This window comes from Camelina sativa, chromosome 14, assembly GCF_030686135.1.
Source record: "Camelina sativa cultivar CO46 ecotype springtype chromosome 14, ASM3068613v1".
In the NCBI taxonomy this organism is placed as follows: domain Eukaryota; kingdom Viridiplantae; phylum Streptophyta; class Magnoliopsida; order Brassicales; family Brassicaceae; genus Camelina; species Camelina sativa.
Window position 1 is genome coordinate 7,430,653 of NC_141893.1, and position 17,325 is coordinate 7,447,977.

A 17,325-nucleotide genomic window follows, 5' to 3' on the forward strand; every position below is an offset into this window, starting at 1 on the left:
TAATTGCAACGCCAGGGGCTTTTGCTCGTGTTCTTGATTCAAGTCACTGATAATCTATCTAAGAGTGTACTTAAAGAGGGTGAGAGTGTTGACGAGATGACTCTGTGTCAGGATAAGAGTGTTTATTTGAGATTATTTTAGTATATATTAAGGAAGTCGAGACTATTGGAGGGACTTATGCTTCATTGTGGTTTGTGAAGCAGAGGTGATAAACTCTGTTGGCTACTAACTACATATGAGTTTCTTAGATGCTGATTTACATTCTAGAAAGTATCCATCCAGATTTCGATATTAGGGTTCTTGTTTTGTAATGGTGGATAGTTTAGAGTTACAAACTCTATCAGTCCCTCTGTTCTATTTAAATGCAGTGTAGTAGTAGTCTTTGATATTTCTGGTTTTGTAACTGAACTTCCTATGTATGTCGTTATCTAAATTTACCATTGCGTTTATAAATATTCAAGTTAGATTATGATTACATACTTTAGTACAAAACAAAAATCAATTCAAATAAGTCAAGAGGATCGAAACGTTAATCTAGAAGCTCAGTTCCTAATAAAAACATTTAACAAATATTACGTACTATAGCCTTAGATCGAGATCTTTCGCGTTTTGGTCTTCTTCAATGTCCATAGTAACATCTTTATCACCATCTGACTTGGGATGGGCCATGGTTTGAGCAACAGCATTGTTCGTTCTTTGTGACGACTGTGCTGGCTCTAGTGGTTGACCGGCTACAGTCTCTGGCTTGGGAGGATAACGATGATGATCACCCGCGTTTTGGTTAACTTGGTATGGGGCTCTAGCTACAGCTCTGTAATAGAAAAAAAATTGTAAACTACGCAGCTTTTGAGGATAATGGAACATTCATGTTCCAAAAAGTATATGATAAAGTCAAAATACCTGTCTTTCCGTTTAGCAAAGAATCGATGAAGCGAGGCTCTACGTGCTATACGGTCCCCGATCTGATTTTGTTCTTGCTGCTTCTGTTGCTCCATTGTAGGGTGACTATGATCAGTATCAGCAGTATTTGTAGGCTCATTAAGATCAGGAAGAACCATACTGCTTTTGTTGTCGTTGTTGTTTTCGACATGGATTTGTGTCTGAATGTTACTTTTGCTGTTGTTGCTGTTTTCGACATTGATTTGTGTCTGACTGTTGTTAATCTCAGTCACAGGCTTGGCTTGTTTAGCGACGTCCATTATCACTTTAGCTTTGTCTGCAGGGAACTCATTGTATACTATAACTTTCCCTCCGAAGAATATGGTCAGCTGAGAACTTTCTGGCTGTGATTCACTGTAAACCAAAAACCAGATATCAGAACAAGACCATTTAAAACCGGGGTTAACTAGGTTTCCTTTTCCTAGTCCCCAAACAAAAACAAAATCCAAGGATTAAAAGAGAGACCTGAGGTCAGCATCTTTGACTTTGCATCCAGAAGAGTTAGAGGGTGCGCCTTTGAAATGGTCTGCCTTCTGCAACGCATTTTGTTTCCCTGAATAATACAAGAGGGTATAAACTTTGGTGAACAATTTAATAGTCCAGCTTTACTAGAATCAAACGAATTATTTCCCTTTTTTTTTTTTTGCAAAATTAACTATGTTTTTGGCGTTATAACATGTCGTATGGGATTTTTATGAACCGTATAAAATTCAATCAATATCTATCACACCTAATTTCTCTATTTTGTTATGTACTTGTCTTAGGGATCATTTATTTCCGATTCTAATGAACTGGCTTAGAACTCTGACTTACAACTGAAGAAACAAAACAAACAAAAAATAGTAAATCTGGCAAAACCAAAAAAAAAAAACAGAACTAAATTAAAAGTGGCGGCCATGAGAGAGGAAGAGATAAAGTACCAGGTGGATCGGATTTTCCGGTAAACCCTAGACCGGAAGAAGGTTTTTGGAACAAACCAAGATCTATGTTACCGAAGCTACCCTTCTCCTTCAAGTAACGGCTGAGCAAACTACATCTCCGGGTAAAATCTGATTTCTCCGGCGCTTGTGCCTTAACATTTTCATTTCTTGACGACATGTTGTACATGAGAAGCAAATATTCTCCAGACTTTTTTATTTTTGTATGTATTGTTTATCTTTTCTTTTCGTTTTTTTTTGTGGGGTGCGTAGAGGATGTGTCGAGCTAAGCTCATATATGTTTTATATATAAAACTCATTCGACCAATAAGTTTAATAGCCTCATGTGACTTTAATAGCCTCCCATAAATTAATGGGGAAAAAAAGAAGAAGGAATTTTCTATTATTAAAGTTTTATTTCGATATACTTTTACCAAAATCTAATTAATATAAAATACTACAACACAACTTTTTTTTTTAATTATGGTATTCAAGCCATTGGAGTATATTATGGTAATGAAGCCATTAGATTATAGTATTAACATATTTAGTAATATTCCATCAAACGACAACAATTTTCACTAAATATAACTATATCAATCTCGTGTGAAAGAAGGGAATTTTTTGGTTAATTATTTATGATAAGAAAATTAATTTCACTATGCAAGTAATTTATATATTTGCTGAGAGTTGGTATAACAAATTTATTGCCCTGTCTTATCATAAAACATATGTTCACCTTTATTTTTCTTGTTTTGGTACTGTTTGATTTGTTTATCATCGACGGTCAGATTTTGTAAAAAAAAATTGAACTTCAAAAAAAAGATTTCGTTAGAATTCCCACGCACGTTTTCCTTACGATTAAATAAAATATAATAAAGAATTCAGAACCGACGGTAACCGTTATTAAACGGCGTTACTTACTATACCTTAAATTCCTAAAAAGCCTGAATACTCCTCGTAATTTACAAGAGCCCTCTTACACAAGAACTCGTACTAATTCAATACGGTGGCATCATCGTAATAAAAAGCACTGTTTATGACCTTTTCAGACATTAGACAATTTCGACGTTACTCACGTTTGTTAAGAAACTTAAACGGCAATACAAATTGAATTAAGTCTGTGGACCAGATGTGTGGGATCCCACCATCCATCGGACCGAACATCCCCTAAGAAGTTTCGTGTTGTCTGTCTGAAAAAATAAAAATCAAAGCGTACCCATCCATCATCCGACATAAGTGTTTTAAACACGTGTTTTAATAGAAGAGACCGTTAAGATTGTGACACGTATCGCAATCTTACAGGCGCACTCGCAACAGTTTTGTGTGATTCGCGTTTTTCCCACTTTCCCTATAAGAAAAGAAAATATGAAAAGAAAAAGAAAGGACAAAAATCAATCTTTTAGAGATCACCTAATAAGTTTGGTCAAAATATAATACTACTAGTAATCCTGATAAAATCAATTGGCCGAACTGCCCCTTTCACGGACGCAACAATCATCATTACTTACGTTGGTTGCTTCAATACTACGAGTTGTTCCAACAACAACAACAAAAAACGTGTTCAGGAAAATGATACTACTAGAAAAAGTTTAGATGTGACTAAATTTATTATTATTATGTGTTGTTGCTGTTGATTGGACTCAAACGAAGTCGGATTGTGGATCAAACCAAGCGATCCGCTAATCGAACCAATAATTATTGAACCGGTTTGGACCAAACCGTTTGGTGTAACTCGTTATCCATACTCCACTACTAGTTGAGATGCGCAGGCCAAGTGGCTGGTGTGTTTTGGGGGGAAAAAAACGTTTGGAATTAAAATTGGGTAAAGATTGGGTCCTTTTGAAAGTGACATATATTCTTGGTAACAATAATTAAAAAAAAAAAAAAAAAAAAAATTAAAGCTAACCGGAAACGTCACAGATACCAAGGCTAAATTTTTGACCCGTTTCAGCCTCTCATTAAATATTCCACTTTTCTTAGTATTTCTTTTTCTCTGATCGTAGTAATATTCCAACATATCATATCACTAAACTTAAGATTAGCTTATGGTTTTGTTAGAATATTTGTATCTGTGACGTTTTACTAAATTAAACTCTATCGGAGAATCTGGCATTTCCCTCTTATCTACAGTAAGTTCTCTCTGTGTAAGACTACAAAGTTACAAACTTACAACTAAATATATTTTTTTTTGGTCTTTTAACAAAAATATGTTTGCATATACACAATATGAATGTCACGACCCAAAAGAAGAAAAATAAAACTTATAAAAATAAAGTAAGCAAAAGGATTCGTATTTTAAAAAGGCTACGATAGAACAATCATATTTCTTTGAAATGTTCGATATTCGTTAACCTTTTGGTTTTATACGCTGATTAATTTCCTAATTTGTGTGATTGGAATACATTTATCAAGTTGACGGAAAAGAATATCTATCCTTTTCCAATTTAGATATTTTTTTAGTTTTAACCTAATTTCTTCTTACAATAATACTATACTAATTAAAGTTCCGACGTTCAAGTTAATTCTGGAGAAAGCTAGCAAAAGCTAATTTATTTATATCGTAAGACTAATACACCATGAAGGAGAAAACGAGAGGGGAAATTTTACTCATCTCAAGAGTTTTGACTTGTCTTTTACAATAATAAAAAAAAAGTTAACCCAAAGACACAAAGAATACGAAATAATAATCTTTATAAGCTGAGGTTATCCACCTTAAAATTACACAAATCACACGCACACATGTATGTAACACATTTCATATCTATACATACGCATGTATGCAATTCAATTTCAAGAACATGTTTGGTTCTATGGACCCAAATGCCCACAGATCTAATCATGCAAAAATAGAAGTTAAAGCATTCTAAAAGCCCAAGGCTTAATCTGCAGATGCACCCAAAAATTTCCTCAGAAATGAAAGACTCATTTCATTATTTCTTTGAATTTTCTCGATAAGATGTTGTATCTGCATATAATGAAAGAATATCTTTCATGAGTTCGTGAAAAAAGAGAAACATCGAAGCTTAACAGATTCTACTGTCATGTCTTAATTACCTGTACTTGGAAAAGATTTTGCAAGAGCTTTAAAGACGAAGGTTGGATCAGATTTCAAGAACTATGACTGTACTCAAAAGAAAGATCGAATCAGTTGTTAATTTGTTTTTGAGTTTTATTGAAATGTAACGAGGATCTGATGAAAACTCACAGTCAGAGTCTGTTTTGACCCATTTATATCCATCGCTACTACTTCTTCTTTCGTTGGTTTCTTCTTCTTCTTCTTCTTCACTCTTTAGTGAGAGCTGTTTCTTGTCTCGCAAGCATCTCTTTGTTGTCGATGATGTTGGTTTCGATGAGGTTTGAGCATTAATCTTCTTATGTAGCATCATCCTCAATAACTGTAATTTGATTTTTTGTCATTAGGCTGAGTTATATATATATATCTATTATAAATTCATCACTCAGTTGTCTACCTTCTCCATTCTTGATTCTTGAAGCGTGTCTCTCAAGCTAGGTTTTGGGGCTGTAGAAAACCCATCTGCGCATACAAAGATCTTCTTGAAAAGATATGAGGCAGAGGTCTTGCTTATGTCTCTCTTCTTATTATTCTTCTTACTCTCTATTGATATCTCTTTGCATCTACCTAGAATAACGTTAATCGTTCGCTCCATATCTTCCCCCTTCTCCTCTGACAAATCCACAACAGCGCTAAGCGCATTGCTGATTCGCCTATCGACTTCTAAACTCGATGGACAGTTCAAGAATCTATCCAAAGGAAGATTTTTCATGAGCTCTTTATTCACATCAGACTTCCTTTTCTTTGTTCTTGACAAGAGCTTCATCAACTCTTTCTGCAGCTTTCCGACCTCCTCAGGAGTAAAATCTTCAAGATCGTCAGAAGAAGAAGGCTCTTCTTCTTGCTCGGCTTGTGTGGTACACTTCTTTTCCGTTTCAATCTCTTCATGAACAACGCTCTTCCCCTCGTTTTCGCTCATACTGTTGCTTGTTGTACCGAATGTTCCAATAGCTAGCAGCGCGTTAGGCCAGTCGTTAAACTCCTCTCTTGGCTCTTGCTTCACATGATCTAAAAGACAAGATTCAAGTACATCAAAATAATTTCAGAGGACCAGTAAAATTGAAGAAGTAAAGACAATAATCTTGTCAGAATAAGGTCCCAAAACGAGATCTAAGACAAGCAAGTTCTACGAGACAAGAATCTTGGGGCATTGCTTGCACATATCCCTAGTAGACAATAAATCTTGAAGTTAAGATATTATGAAAAGTAAAACTTACGAGAAGAAGCAGAGGAAGTGCTTGGTCTGTTATGATCCCCATTAAGCTTGGTTTGCATCCACCCGAAGAACTGAAAACAAAAGTCAGAAGAAAACACTTTAGAGATCATCTGAGAAAGCAAAAAGTCAGTGAAACCTACTTGATAGATATGATCGAACTAAACGCAAATGATAGTAAAACTAACCTTCATGTTTTCTTTTTCTGTTTTGACAATTGTGTGTAAGAGAGAGATCAATGTATATGTGTATGAACTCGAGTTATTGATGAATCAAGATTGATTATAATAGAGATTAAAAAGATAAGATTTTTAGACAAGTTGGAGTAAATTGATGAATTTGATGGTGTTCAAGTTCCAAACTTTGACTACTTAAAAGAGAGAATTTTAAGTAAAAAATAAAAACTTTTAAACTGTTTTTGTAATCTTGTGTTCAGATGTTAGTTCATAGTTGCTTCTTTATACAACTCACAAACTCATATTAATGCACATATCCCAACGTAACCAACGAGTCCACCAACATTCTTCTATGGCCCGTTGATTAATATTTGTACTGGTATTAACATTCTTTAAAGTTAAACGCCCAAAAAACTTAGTTAATAATAAACCCCCGTGTATGGGAGAGAACGTCACGCCACTAATCTCGGTTCATACACCGTGGAGCCACCCTTAACGACATATAGACTAAATTTTGATCTGTTGTACCAGTCGAAGTTCTAAGAACGAGAAATTGAATCCCTAGAAATGCATAACATTGAATGGTTACTATGGTGACACGGAGAGTGTTCGATCATGAATTTTGTTATATATAATTCATACGAACTTGTGATTATATAGTATCCACATTTCTGACTATCATTTTTTTTCCTTGTGATCCGATATAAAGTTGTGTTTCTATGCACATTCCTATTTCCAGCGTTAATATGGGCATGTAAAATAATAAAAGAAAAAAAAATATCATAATTACCGAAAGTTGTATTAATTTCAAAATAACAAAAAAAAAAAAAACACAAATTCTTGTGACGAAGGAAATTCACTTCTTTACATACTTGTTTGTAACCATTAGTCCGGAAGACTTTTTGTATGTATTTAATTTAGAGCCTTTTTAATTTGCTATTTTCTTCTTTTTGCACTTTTATTGTCGATCCAATACATCAAGATAATGTTATATGGTCCTAAAGTTCTAAGATTTATTTATATCGTCTTATTATGTCAATTCGGTTTTATAAGTCTCATATATTCTATATTTGCATCCTAGTATCTATCATTTCTTAAGTTAATTTAATTTTAACACTCGAATTACATATGCGCTGATATTGGATTTGGAAAAATGCATTTAACCTAGACGGATAAATTTTTGTGTCAATTCATTGTCGTCATAACTCATACATACAGATTAAACGTCAAATATAGACAATAGAGACAAGACGGTTAAATCCAAGTTTTGGAAGATCGACTATTGAAATGTATTATTGCTCACCAATTATGTATCCACTATAGTGTTAGATAATATGGGGGAAAATTATTGAAATTGTAAATATAATTATAGCTCTATATACAGTATGTTCTTTTCAAAGAAAACCAAAAGGAAAAGAGTCAGAAAGAAAGAGCGAACCAAATGACGAAAATCCAAGAAGAGCGCTCGTGTTGATGTCCCCTTAACTCTTAACTCTTTTTTTATATAAGGGAATGTGCCCTATAGTTGTTTAGGGAAAGTGTCCTATATGTATATATTTTTCAATCTTGTGCTTACATAAATATCCCTAAATAAACCATACTATACTGAGATCATCAGTTATATGATCCATTAGTAGCTAAATCGCCACTCAAAATCTGCATGGAGTTTTTAAAAATTACGTAAAAAATAGAAATTACACATTGGGTTCTTTTTTTACTCTCGAATTAGCTCTCAATCAAATGTATATATCTCAAACGAATCAACTTATACATTTTCACGTGCGGGAAAAGAGTTGAGAAGTAGTAGTAGTAGACTAGTACACACTCGACAGTAGACAGATGGAAAGTGAAATTATGAAAGAGCAGCACTGACGCTTATTCTTTCTTTTTTGCAGATAAAGGAAACTTGGTGAACCCCACCACACATTCCCAATCACGTAAACTCATCCAATTAAGAATTGCCACATAATAATATCAACGTAAATGGCAAATTAATAGAGTATACAGAATTACAGATGTAAAAGAGAAAAGTATATGTACACGTGTCCGAGAACAGAGGCTATTTTGGCAATCTTCTTCTGTCGGTTTAGCCCTTTACCCAAAGAGGTCGGGTTGACTTTCAAGTTTCAAATGCCATTACATATTTTTATACTTAGATGAGAGTAGTAAGTAGTAGGTGGATAAAATCATTTAAAATATCAGTCTGTTTCAATACGTATCTGCTAGACAAGAATCACCTATCAAACAAAGCAACAAATCCAAGAGATTAAGATTTTCTTAGTTTTGAGGAGCTGCTTCGGATTTGTGGTTTCTTCTACTGTTAACAATTATAATCTGCAAATTAAGCATATGAATATACGATATGATGTTAAGATTTGTTATTCCCAATGGGCAATGGTCAACAAACTGTACAGCTAGCTAGTAAGATTTTAAGATATGATAAACCTAAGGTATTATAAACTTCATTGTGACAGTTGAATGGTTAAGGAGCACATTCTCTTAAGGTTTCCAAGGGGTTTTCCGTTTGTATTTGTTTAGTAGAGATATTAAGGCATTCGAGATGTGTTTTTTTTGGGTTATTACAAGTTAAAACTCACACTAAGCAAAACTAGATGAGTTTGAATTGGTATTTATTGAACACACATATATATATATACACCCATATGTTTAAACAAGGTTGTCTGATGATGAACTAATATATACTGCATTAAACTAGTCACTTGTAGTTTTGATTTTCTTTTTCTGTTCATGAACACAGTATATGGATCTTATATACTGTAGTTTTTATTTCTTTTAGACAGACCAGTAACTTTTATATTGTTTCCATATCGTTTCAGTTTGCAATTATTTTGATAACGCAATAGCCATGATAAGAGAAATTCATCCCACCTATATATGGATCAGTCAAAAAGTCATTCAACTTGCTTACAAGATAATATGCAAGTAAAATAAAATATAAAATGATCAGCAAACTCCAATATATAGATAATTGCTGCATGTTACCGAATGAAGTAACATCATTCGATAGCTTCTTGGTCTCCATGAAACTTTGTCTTTTACTTCAACTTGCTCGGCTACCTTCTTCTGAATACTATCTTAAACTAGTTGATAATTACATAAGAAGTGGAATATCATTATAAAAAAGATCGAGACTATTTACTATAAGGTAATAAAACTAAACATTAATCCGAATGTTTGTAGCGACAGAATACTGACACGCACACAGGATTGATTTAAAAGTGAAGTTTAATTAAGAAAAAGTGGGACATTGGGACAAGGGTTAGGATTAGGGACCAGTTTAAACAGTGATTAATATGTGGATCATACAGTTAAGACGTTGCCTAAACTCTTGTGAATTGTGATTAAACACAAAATCTAGGGAGTTCTTAAGTTGTCTTTGTGATTTTCAAACAGTACACGTGTTAAGCATCTAAATTCTTTTGTTTTACTCCCTTTTAGAAAACATATATGTATTTTCTTATAGGTTCCTGAAATGAAATATATATTATGTTGTTAATGGGATGCTCAATCGTCACGCAATTCGTCAGGATTACTTATATCCTAATCAGTTAAGTACCAACAAGTAATAAAGAATAAAATAATTATAGTTATTCGAATTAAACAAAAATCATGTTGTTAAAGCAAATTTTAACCGAATGTGTAGTGGAAAACAAAAATACAAGGGAGGCATAGTGACCGAATTTTGGAGTTGGTATTGTTACACTGTTTCAGTTCAATGCAGCATATTAGTTAAACAGGATTAGACACAAAATTTACCGCAAGTTGAATACCGAACATCGGTAACGTATTGGTCAAAATCCTACTCGTCACTATAGTCGTCAATGACAGGAAAAGTGTTTAGTTTATTACAATTAGAGAGTGAGGGAAAGAGAGAAAAAAAACCTCGAGATCACAAAATTCACTAGAAACGATGAGAGATGGTTGAAGAAGAAGAAAAAATATCACGTGAGGATTGTTGAGGACGAGGCCCTTTCTGTGTTTTTTTTCCAAACGTTTCCGTCACTTACTAAGATTTCCATTTCGGGAACAAAATTTCTATTTCGGGAAATATTTATTTTCTCTCTCTTTCTCTCTTTTGCTTCCGTTCTAAGTTTTTTTTATACACTTTTCTTTTCAAAATTTGTTTATTATATAATAATTCTAACAAGTTTTATCAGACTGAGTATGACCAGTGACAACCAACAACCACTAGGCCTTCTTTGCACATATTCCCAACTTACTTGGGCCAGGCCTGAGTTATGCATAAAGCTTTGGCTTTGGCTTTATGTACATTATCCTGATCATGTGTCAATGATTGAATGAAAATTAGGTGATATGATTGCCCTCTTTCCCAAAATGTTTTGATACAATTATGAATTATGGTGGATAGTGATTCCTTTTTCACTAGTCTTAATCATTTTCTAGAAGCAAAATTCAAAAACTTGGATGCAAATCATAGACTAGTAAACCAACAGTTACAAGATTACAACACAAAATGGGGTTAAAGAACCTGTATTGGTGTGTCTTATAGCTCGTCATGTTGTGAAGCAATGTCACCTGGCATTACAATGGGTTTTGGTAGGTCAGTGATCATAACAAATAATACTATATCGAAAGAAGGAGACAGAGTGTTTAAGAAGCAAGATGGGTGACCTGGAACAACATCCTTGAAGAAAAACTTGATCTCTCGTTCAGCTGACGATGTTGAATCCGAGCCATGCACACAATTACTTTGCGAGTCCTTACCACATAATGCTCTGATGCTGCAAGAACAAGAAAAGACCATATAGTAAACAGGATCAAAGAGCAACCTAATTAAGATTCATAACAAGTCAGAGAACGGTTTCAGATGACACAGCCTCAAGTTGGAGTTTGCAAAGTCAAGTAATACAAGAAGAATCAAGCAAGTCTCAGAGCATCATCGGTGGAGGGGAGCCAAGTGTGTTTTGGGGGAAAATAGCAAACCTGTGAGGGTGAGATATCTTAGCCTTTTGGGCATCTGTTGGCCCGATTAAACCACGCCAATCAGAAACAGCGTTTGGCTTCTCCAATACCATCACCAACACCGGACCACTAGTTTCAGTTCACACACACAAACACACACATTAGCAAAACGCAGACAGAGCAGAGATGGAGCAAAGGTTTATGATGGAGGCTCTTAAAAAAGAAGTTACCAACCTTGTCATGTATGTAACAAGATGAGGAAAAAAGCTCCTTGATGAGTGCTCGTGGTAAAACGCAGAAGCAGTCTCTTTGTCCAGCTGAGCAAGCGTCTCCGTGACGATATTAAAATTAGCCTCCAGTATAATCCTTTTGATATCATCGCTGTAGTTACCAGAGACTCCATCTGGCTTAATCATAGCCAATGTTCTCTCTTCACTACCTAAACACCTAAACAGAGGGGTTTTTAGCACATCAAACATCGATTACCACAACAAGTTCAAACAATGAAACACAATTGGATTGAACTTATTAACATCTACGAGACTCATCCGGGAATCACTAGTAATTTAGGTTCGGAATGAGAGAGAGCTGTTAATCAATTGGATTGAAACCCCAAATCGCAGATCCATTTTCAATTGAGTTTCGACTGTTCATTCATACGAAGGAAACCCTAAGATTTGTATCGCTTACCTAACTGGCGACAAGGAGACAGAGAGGAGAAGCAGGGGGAGGAAGACTAGTTGACGTCGGAATCCTGACATAAAATTGATCGGCGAACAAAACTTTCAGTGAACAATTTTCTTCGGTTAAAGCAAAATTGTGTTCGTCGACTTTGCTCCTCCGGCCGGCAAACTTCGAAACGTGCGTTTTAAAACGTTTTTTTTTATTTTTTATTTTCCTAGAACTCTACATGAAGAAAAGGGTTAAAAACGCGCGTTTAACATAGATTATTATTCCCCCTGAAAACCCCCCAAAAAAATCTTCATATAAAACTAATTTTAAGTTTGTTTGGGGCCTTTGGGCCAATCAGTTTTTTTTGAAAAATTAATATATAAACAAACATTTGTTCTTCATTTTATTTGTTGCTAAATTGATGAACAAACAACCTGTATTTTGAGTACTAATTCTAAGTTTGTTTAGGGCCATTTTTGAAAAATTAATATATAAACAGACATTTGTCCTTCATTTTATTTATTGCTGAATTGATGAACAACAGTAGAGAATCAATCATATTGATGACTAAATCAATCACAATATACTACTTTACATAAGTTGGTGATTGATATCCGATCATCACTATTATGATTGATTTAGTCATCAATTTGATTGATTCTCTACACAAACAACCATGTAAAGTATTTTGAGTACTAATTTTGTATCCCAAAAATAATATAGATGAAGATAATAATATAGTTATAGCTAATACTGATGGAGATTGAGATTGTTGGCGAACAAATGACAGTTCTCTAGATTTTTTACTTCGAGGAACCGTTCTCATTTGCTGGAAAAGCTTTCATTTCTTCCAGATGGAAAGAGGAGAGTTGTGCCAAGTTTCAGGGACGACGGTCTATTTACCCACGAGAACTATTGTATCGAGCCAGATAGAGCCCGTTCTTTATCTTCGGTCTATTTGTCCCTAAAAAAAAAGTTCGAAACTATTTTCTCCCCGAAGACAAAGTTCGAAATCTATATTTCTCCAGTTGTGGATTATATCGGTTTAACGTCTAAACCCGAGACCAACCCAGATACGTTCTTTACCCTCCGTCTATTTATCTTTCAAAAAAAAGTTCGAAACCATTTTCCCCCCGACGGCGGTGGAGGATCTGCTCTGTTCTCCGTCGAATCACTTAATGAAGAAAATGACCATTTCGGCGGTGGTTTAGGGACTCTCGGAACCCTAGATCTGACAGTTGAGAGTGACGTTGACTCGGTGAGTTCGTCCGAGTTACAACTCCGAGGATAATTCTCGATCTCGTCTTTTCAATAAATGTCGTCGTCGTCGTTGCTGAATGAAAAATCGCTTTTGATGTTCTCTTGGCTCTGAATCGGGTCGGGTATGGTCCTCATCGACTTCACCGACACATCCATTAAACCCTGAAACCTCTGCGAATTCGAGTTATCGGGTCGAAATCGGGTTAAGTTTGGTCAAAATTAGGTTTAGTTTGGTTTAATCTAGGTTTAGTTTTCTTCTAATCGGTTAAGTTAATAGTAAACAGATATAATCCATGATTATGGGTTAATTGATGTAGAAGAATAAAACTGGGGAGATATAGATTTCGAACTTTGTATTCGGGGGGAAATGGTTTCGAACTTTTTTTTGAGGGATAAATAGACCGAGGATAAAGAACGGGCTCTATCTGACTCGATACGATAGTTCTCGTGGGAAATAGACCGTCGTCCCAAGTTTCAGGAAGAAGTTATTTTCATTAGTTTCAAGGAAAATGTTAGATAACAACGATGGAGAAGAGCACAAATAATACTCTGTTTATTGGAAGTACATTGACTGGTTTCTTGTGGCTGCAATCACTGTCATGATAATTTCAACCGTTTTGATTTGTTTCTTGTGATGCAAGCGATTTTTAAGAATATGTTTGTGGAAATTCGAGGTGTTTCTACTAATGACTTATAGGATCAAGACTCGTTAGTGCAGTTATGGTTGGAGTAATTGTATGCCTTCTTGTTGCATGGTTCTACTATGAACATACAGAGAAAATGTAGCAAGTTTTTTTAATTTATTGATATGTGGTTGAAATTCTTATGGATCTTCTATTGGTTGAATAGATAAGAAGAAGATACTTGCCTGTGGAGACATGTGAAATATTAACAGACCGACTCAAGCTGAATCCAAAATAACTCTTTTTGCATATGTTTTGCATAAGATTTGCATAAGATTTTCATATTTGCATAATAATTATTATTTAATTTTTGTTGCAATTCTCTTGTTTAATTATGATAAATAAATTATACCACAATTTAAAGAAACAATCCTAGCTAACAAAATAGATATATCTTTTATTTTCATTTCTTTTAAAACTTTTTTTTAAAAATTATATATATAATTTAATATATGAGTATTTACCAAATTATATAAAGATCTTTCAAAACGTGGCAAAACCATCATCTCAGCAAGTCTCACATTTTTCACTATAATGTTTATGTGTTCGAAAACTCATGGTTCGCAAAAAAAAAAAATGATAGGTTTATTAAGCTGGAAGATCTCAATCGCTTTTTTCCAAGAAGTGAAGCTTTGAAGACTTTGAACATCTTCAGGACAACATTTGAGGAGGATGAAAACATCCACATCAACTTGGTATCTCTACAAGAATGGATGGTATTGTACAGATTCATGATCTAGTTCGAACTTCAACTTAGGGTGCACAACCTTGAATATTAACCACGCGTGGTATTATACTTTTCAGGTGTTCTCTTTTAAACGAGACAGAAACCTTCTCTTGATGCTGAGAGACACGGACGATGCATCCATGAGAATTGGGATCATCCTGAACACAAATTGCCATTCCACTGATGGAATGGGGGGGGGGGGGGGGGGGGGGGGGAGTTACATATCTCTCCTTTATTTCCACAAGCTCTTTCCTTCTCACATTCTTGTATGCACAGAATTGGAAGGATCACTATTCCGCGTTGCAATTGTTGTACATCAGGCGCCCATTTGAAGTTGCGGACGAGGTTGAAGTCGAAGGAAAGGAGGTAAACAAATATTTTTCTTAACTTTGTATTGTGGATATACTTATCATTATATTGTCTAACATGAATTTGGTTTTGTGGTGTTGCAATTAGTTGCGTGTGGAGAAAATAAATCTGTTATCCACAAATTTCAGGGGACAAGACGGCAAGAAGTATACAGTCAGCAATGCCGATATATCCGAGAAGCTTGTGGCTAATATTAGCCGCAGTGAACTCCCAGCTTGGTCAACAGCAGATAGCTTAGTTTGAGTTTGTATGAATTTCACTTTTCAGCTATTGCTTCCTTAGTCTATAACTTTTGTTATTTATCATAATCAGTGTGAACTTGCTTTATTTATGATGGATGCTATGTAATGATTTTCAGATGGATGCTATGTAATGATTTTCAGATGAATGCTTTGTATGGTTTTCTTGAGTGTTCTTTTCTTATTTACCCTCTCTACCATAATAGAGTTGTTATCTCAACTTCCAGGTTTTCTCCAAGAGAGTTTGTTAGATTGGGAGAAAATTGTTAACCTTCATTTAAATGGTAATTATATACAAACTTTACAAGAATGATAACCCAACGTGCAGTGAGGTTGGTAAGATACTAACAACTAATCCTCATGCTTCCTCTGCTACTTCCTTGTACCCATTCTCTGTGTGGACAAAATTGGTTTCTGATACTGACAAACTTGCTAGTGTTCTAGTTTTGGTGATAACCATTTTGATTACCTTGCAGCGGACACGGTAGCTTCTCCAATGATCCAAGGCTGAACAGTGCAGCAGGGCATCTTCTTCATTCCTCAACTCTGGTCCCTTACCATGGCTGGTGAGTTTTGCTTCCAATCCTTTTCTCTCTCTGAAACTGAAACCTGGTTCCAGTTTATTTTGCAGTTTACTTAGATAGAGCTTGTGTTTTTGTAACTGCAGTTTACTACTTCCGTAATTTTCTCAAACACAGTTTACCCTAACATAGCCTTCCTGGTTACGGTCAAAGAATCTGAAAGCCTGAGCCAGAGACAAATGATCAAGTTGGATATCTGAGTTCGGAGCTGAACCGGCACGTCAATGTGTGAGCTCCTCTTTCAAGATGTCTTTTCCATCCTCTCTTCTCTATAAGCGCTTTCTCTATAGCTTTTGGAAACTGCATTCACATTCAGCTTAAGTTCGGATTCCAGACAGTTCATCAGCAAACAAATCCTCCGCCATAACCAGACAGACACATCAAGACCTCCATAGATGCAACTAAAGGAGCATATAGAACTCTTACATGCTGCTAGCAGCAACTGCAGCAGAAAAGTTGAACATTAGCACTGAACTAATGATAAACCGGAGTTCCTGCAGATATCAAGAAGATAGGTAAGCCTATGTAAGAAAATGGTTAAGACGATGGCTACTGAGATAAGTAATCCATCAGATTACCTTGTGTGGAAGTTTAGTATAACGAAGGATAAAACTGGAAGAATAAAGAATGGAAGCCTCCTGTCAGCTAAAGCACCAAGCTGCATAAGAAGAAAACAAATGAGAAAATTTATAGAGATCCTAACTAGAAAGGAACACGACAATATGACAGATGTTAGGAGGTCTAGTATTTACCAATGAAAGTGGTAAGGAATATTCAATGACCACAACTCAGGAACTAGTGTCTCAAGGGAAAAAGCAAATAGATTACGAGGTATTCTAACCAACCTACACAGCCAACAGAGTGGTTCTAACACAACAACTTAAGGTGCTTTCCAGAAGGAGATCGATTTGGTTTGTCATTGAAAAACGTAAAGCACCAGCATCAGATGGAAACAACAAAGTCCACAGCCAACCGCAAATATACAGAAGCTCAGGCTCAGTACCTAAACTATTCAATATTCATGACCAAGTAAAAAAGTTCAGGACCAATAGGTCCAAGCAGTAACATCGTATCATATCTGAAGATTACAGTGGCACAAATTTGATTACTAGATAAAAGACATGTCAGCAAACCCGTACATAGTTCTGGATACCATGACTGATATTCTGATTTGGACTTCTAACTCCATAAGAGTTCATATATCCAGGCATGTTCAATCAAACAAATCTAATAGTATCATCAAAGCTAATCTGAATTCGATGCAAACTAAATATACATAGACAAAAGGCACCTAGAATTCTACACACAAAAGTCAAAACCCAATTCGATTTCCGCCATGAAATCAAAAATTCTTCATTCGAATTTCGCATAGATTCTCCAAAAACTGATAAATCAAAACATACATGATGATAACACTCAGCAGCTCCAGACATCTCTTTGTTTTTTCCAAGTCAAAGGAGATGCTTCAAATTCGTCTCTTTGTTTTCCGAGAGACGAGAGAAAGAAGACGAAGAATGGGGAAAAGAAAA

The 17,325-nt window shown here is 35.2% G+C and overlaps 3 protein-coding genes and 2 long non-coding RNA genes across 8 annotated transcripts; 1 reads left to right on the forward strand and 4 right to left on the reverse strand.

Annotated features, from left to right (window-relative positions):
- Positions 1 to 424: 424 nt before the first annotated feature.
- On the reverse strand, positions 425 to 2,851 carry LOC104740432 (protein TIFY 11A). The gene is made up of 4 exons (XM_010461023.3): positions 1,860 to 2,851; positions 1,405 to 1,492; positions 901 to 1,293; positions 425 to 811 (listed from the first exon to the last, which is right to left on the reverse strand). Exons 1-4 carry the CDS (start codon positions 2,044 to 2,046, stop codon positions 580 to 582), a joined length of 900 nt encoding a protein of 299 aa, XP_010459325.1. The 5' UTR covers positions 2,047 to 2,851; the 3' UTR covers positions 425 to 579.
- A 2,059-nt stretch (positions 2,852 to 4,910) lies between these two features.
- Positions 4,911 to 6,258, reverse strand: LOC104740433 (protein LAZY 2). The gene is made up of 4 exons (XM_010461026.3): positions 6,150 to 6,258; positions 5,330 to 5,940; positions 5,065 to 5,254; positions 4,911 to 4,980 (listed from the first exon to the last, which is right to left on the reverse strand). Exons 1-4 carry the CDS (start codon positions 6,256 to 6,258, stop codon positions 4,961 to 4,963), a joined length of 930 nt encoding a protein of 309 aa, XP_010459328.2. The 3' UTR covers positions 4,911 to 4,960.
- A 4,378-nt stretch (positions 6,259 to 10,636) lies between these two features.
- On the reverse strand, positions 10,637 to 12,288 carry LOC104740434 (putative nucleoside diphosphate kinase 5). 2 transcript variants are annotated; one of them, XM_010461027.3, is made up of 5 exons: positions 11,956 to 12,288; positions 11,500 to 11,712; positions 11,287 to 11,394; positions 10,975 to 11,084; positions 10,637 to 10,878 (listed from the first exon to the last, which is right to left on the reverse strand). In XM_010461027.3, the coding sequence occupies exons 1-5, from the start codon at positions 12,024 to 12,026 to the stop codon at positions 10,847 to 10,849; spliced, it is 534 nt and encodes a 177-aa protein (XP_010459329.1). In that variant the 5' UTR covers positions 12,027 to 12,288; the 3' UTR covers positions 10,637 to 10,846. The 2 variants fall into 2 exon arrangements, with proteins under 2 accessions (XP_010459329.1, XP_010459330.1); XM_010461028.3 differs by having other exon boundaries at positions 11,500 to 11,704; positions 11,956 to 12,251.
- Positions 12,289 to 14,370: 2,082 nt separating this feature from the next.
- LOC147927921 (uncharacterized) lies at positions 14,371 to 15,364 on the forward strand. Its single transcript, XR_015579615.1, has 3 exons — positions 14,371 to 14,596; positions 14,685 to 14,973; positions 15,064 to 15,364. It is a non-coding gene; the product is annotated as an uncharacterized LOC147927921 (long non-coding RNA).
- Positions 15,365 to 15,467: 103 nt separating this feature from the next.
- LOC104740435 (uncharacterized) lies at positions 15,468 to 17,325 on the reverse strand. 3 transcript variants are annotated; one of them, XR_015579612.1, is made up of 5 exons: positions 16,549 to 17,015; positions 16,375 to 16,454; positions 16,006 to 16,290; positions 15,685 to 15,824; positions 15,468 to 15,608 (listed from the first exon to the last, which is right to left on the reverse strand). It is a non-coding gene; the product is annotated as an uncharacterized LOC104740435 (long non-coding RNA). The 3 variants fall into 3 exon arrangements; XR_760186.3 differs by lacking the exons at positions 15,468 to 15,608; positions 15,685 to 15,824 and adding an exon at positions 17,200 to 17,325 and having other exon boundaries at positions 16,549 to 16,641; XR_015579614.1 differs by lacking the exons at positions 15,468 to 15,608; positions 15,685 to 15,824 and having other exon boundaries at positions 15,919 to 16,238; positions 16,549 to 16,689.

What these genes read in the sequence shown, in the direction of transcription:
- LOC104740432 (XM_010461023.3), bottom strand. Translation starts at nt 2,046, where the DNA reads ATGTACAACATGTCGTCAAGAAATGAAAATGTTAAGGCACAAGCGCCG. An exon ending in GTCAAAGATGCTGACCTCAG is followed by an intron (nt 1,294 to 1,404) that starts GTCTCTCTTTTA and finishes TTTGGTTTACAG; the next exon opens with TGAATCACAGCCAGAAAGTT. An exon ending in TTTGCTAAACGGAAAGACAG is followed by an intron (nt 812 to 900) that starts GTATTTTGACTT and finishes TTTCTATTACAG; the next exon opens with AGCTGTAGCTAGAGCCCCAT.
- LOC104740433 (XM_010461026.3), bottom strand. Translation starts at nt 6,258, where the DNA reads ATGATCTCTAAAGTGTTTTCTTCTGACTTTTGTTTTCAGTTCTTCGGG. An exon ending in CACTTCCTCTGCTTCTTCTC is followed by an intron (nt 5,941 to 6,149) that starts GTAAGTTTTACT and finishes CTTGTCTTTTAG; the next exon opens with ATCATGTGAAGCAAGAGCCA. An exon ending in GGTCAAAACAGACTCTGACT is followed by an intron (nt 4,981 to 5,064) that starts GTGAGTTTTCAT and finishes TTTTGAGTACAG; the next exon opens with TCATAGTTCTTGAAATCTGA.
- LOC104740434 (XM_010461027.3), bottom strand. Translation starts at nt 12,026, where the DNA reads ATGTCAGGATTCCGACGTCAACTAGTCTTCCTCCCCCTGCTTCTCCTC. An exon ending in GTCTCCTTGTCGCCAGTTAG is followed by an intron (nt 11,713 to 11,955) that starts GTAAGCGATACA and finishes CCCTCTGTTTAG; the next exon opens with GTGTTTAGGTAGTGAAGAGA. An exon ending in AAGATATCTCACCCTCACAG is followed by an intron (nt 11,085 to 11,286) that starts GTTTGCTATTTT and finishes TTGTTCTTGCAG; the next exon opens with CATCAGAGCATTATGTGGTA.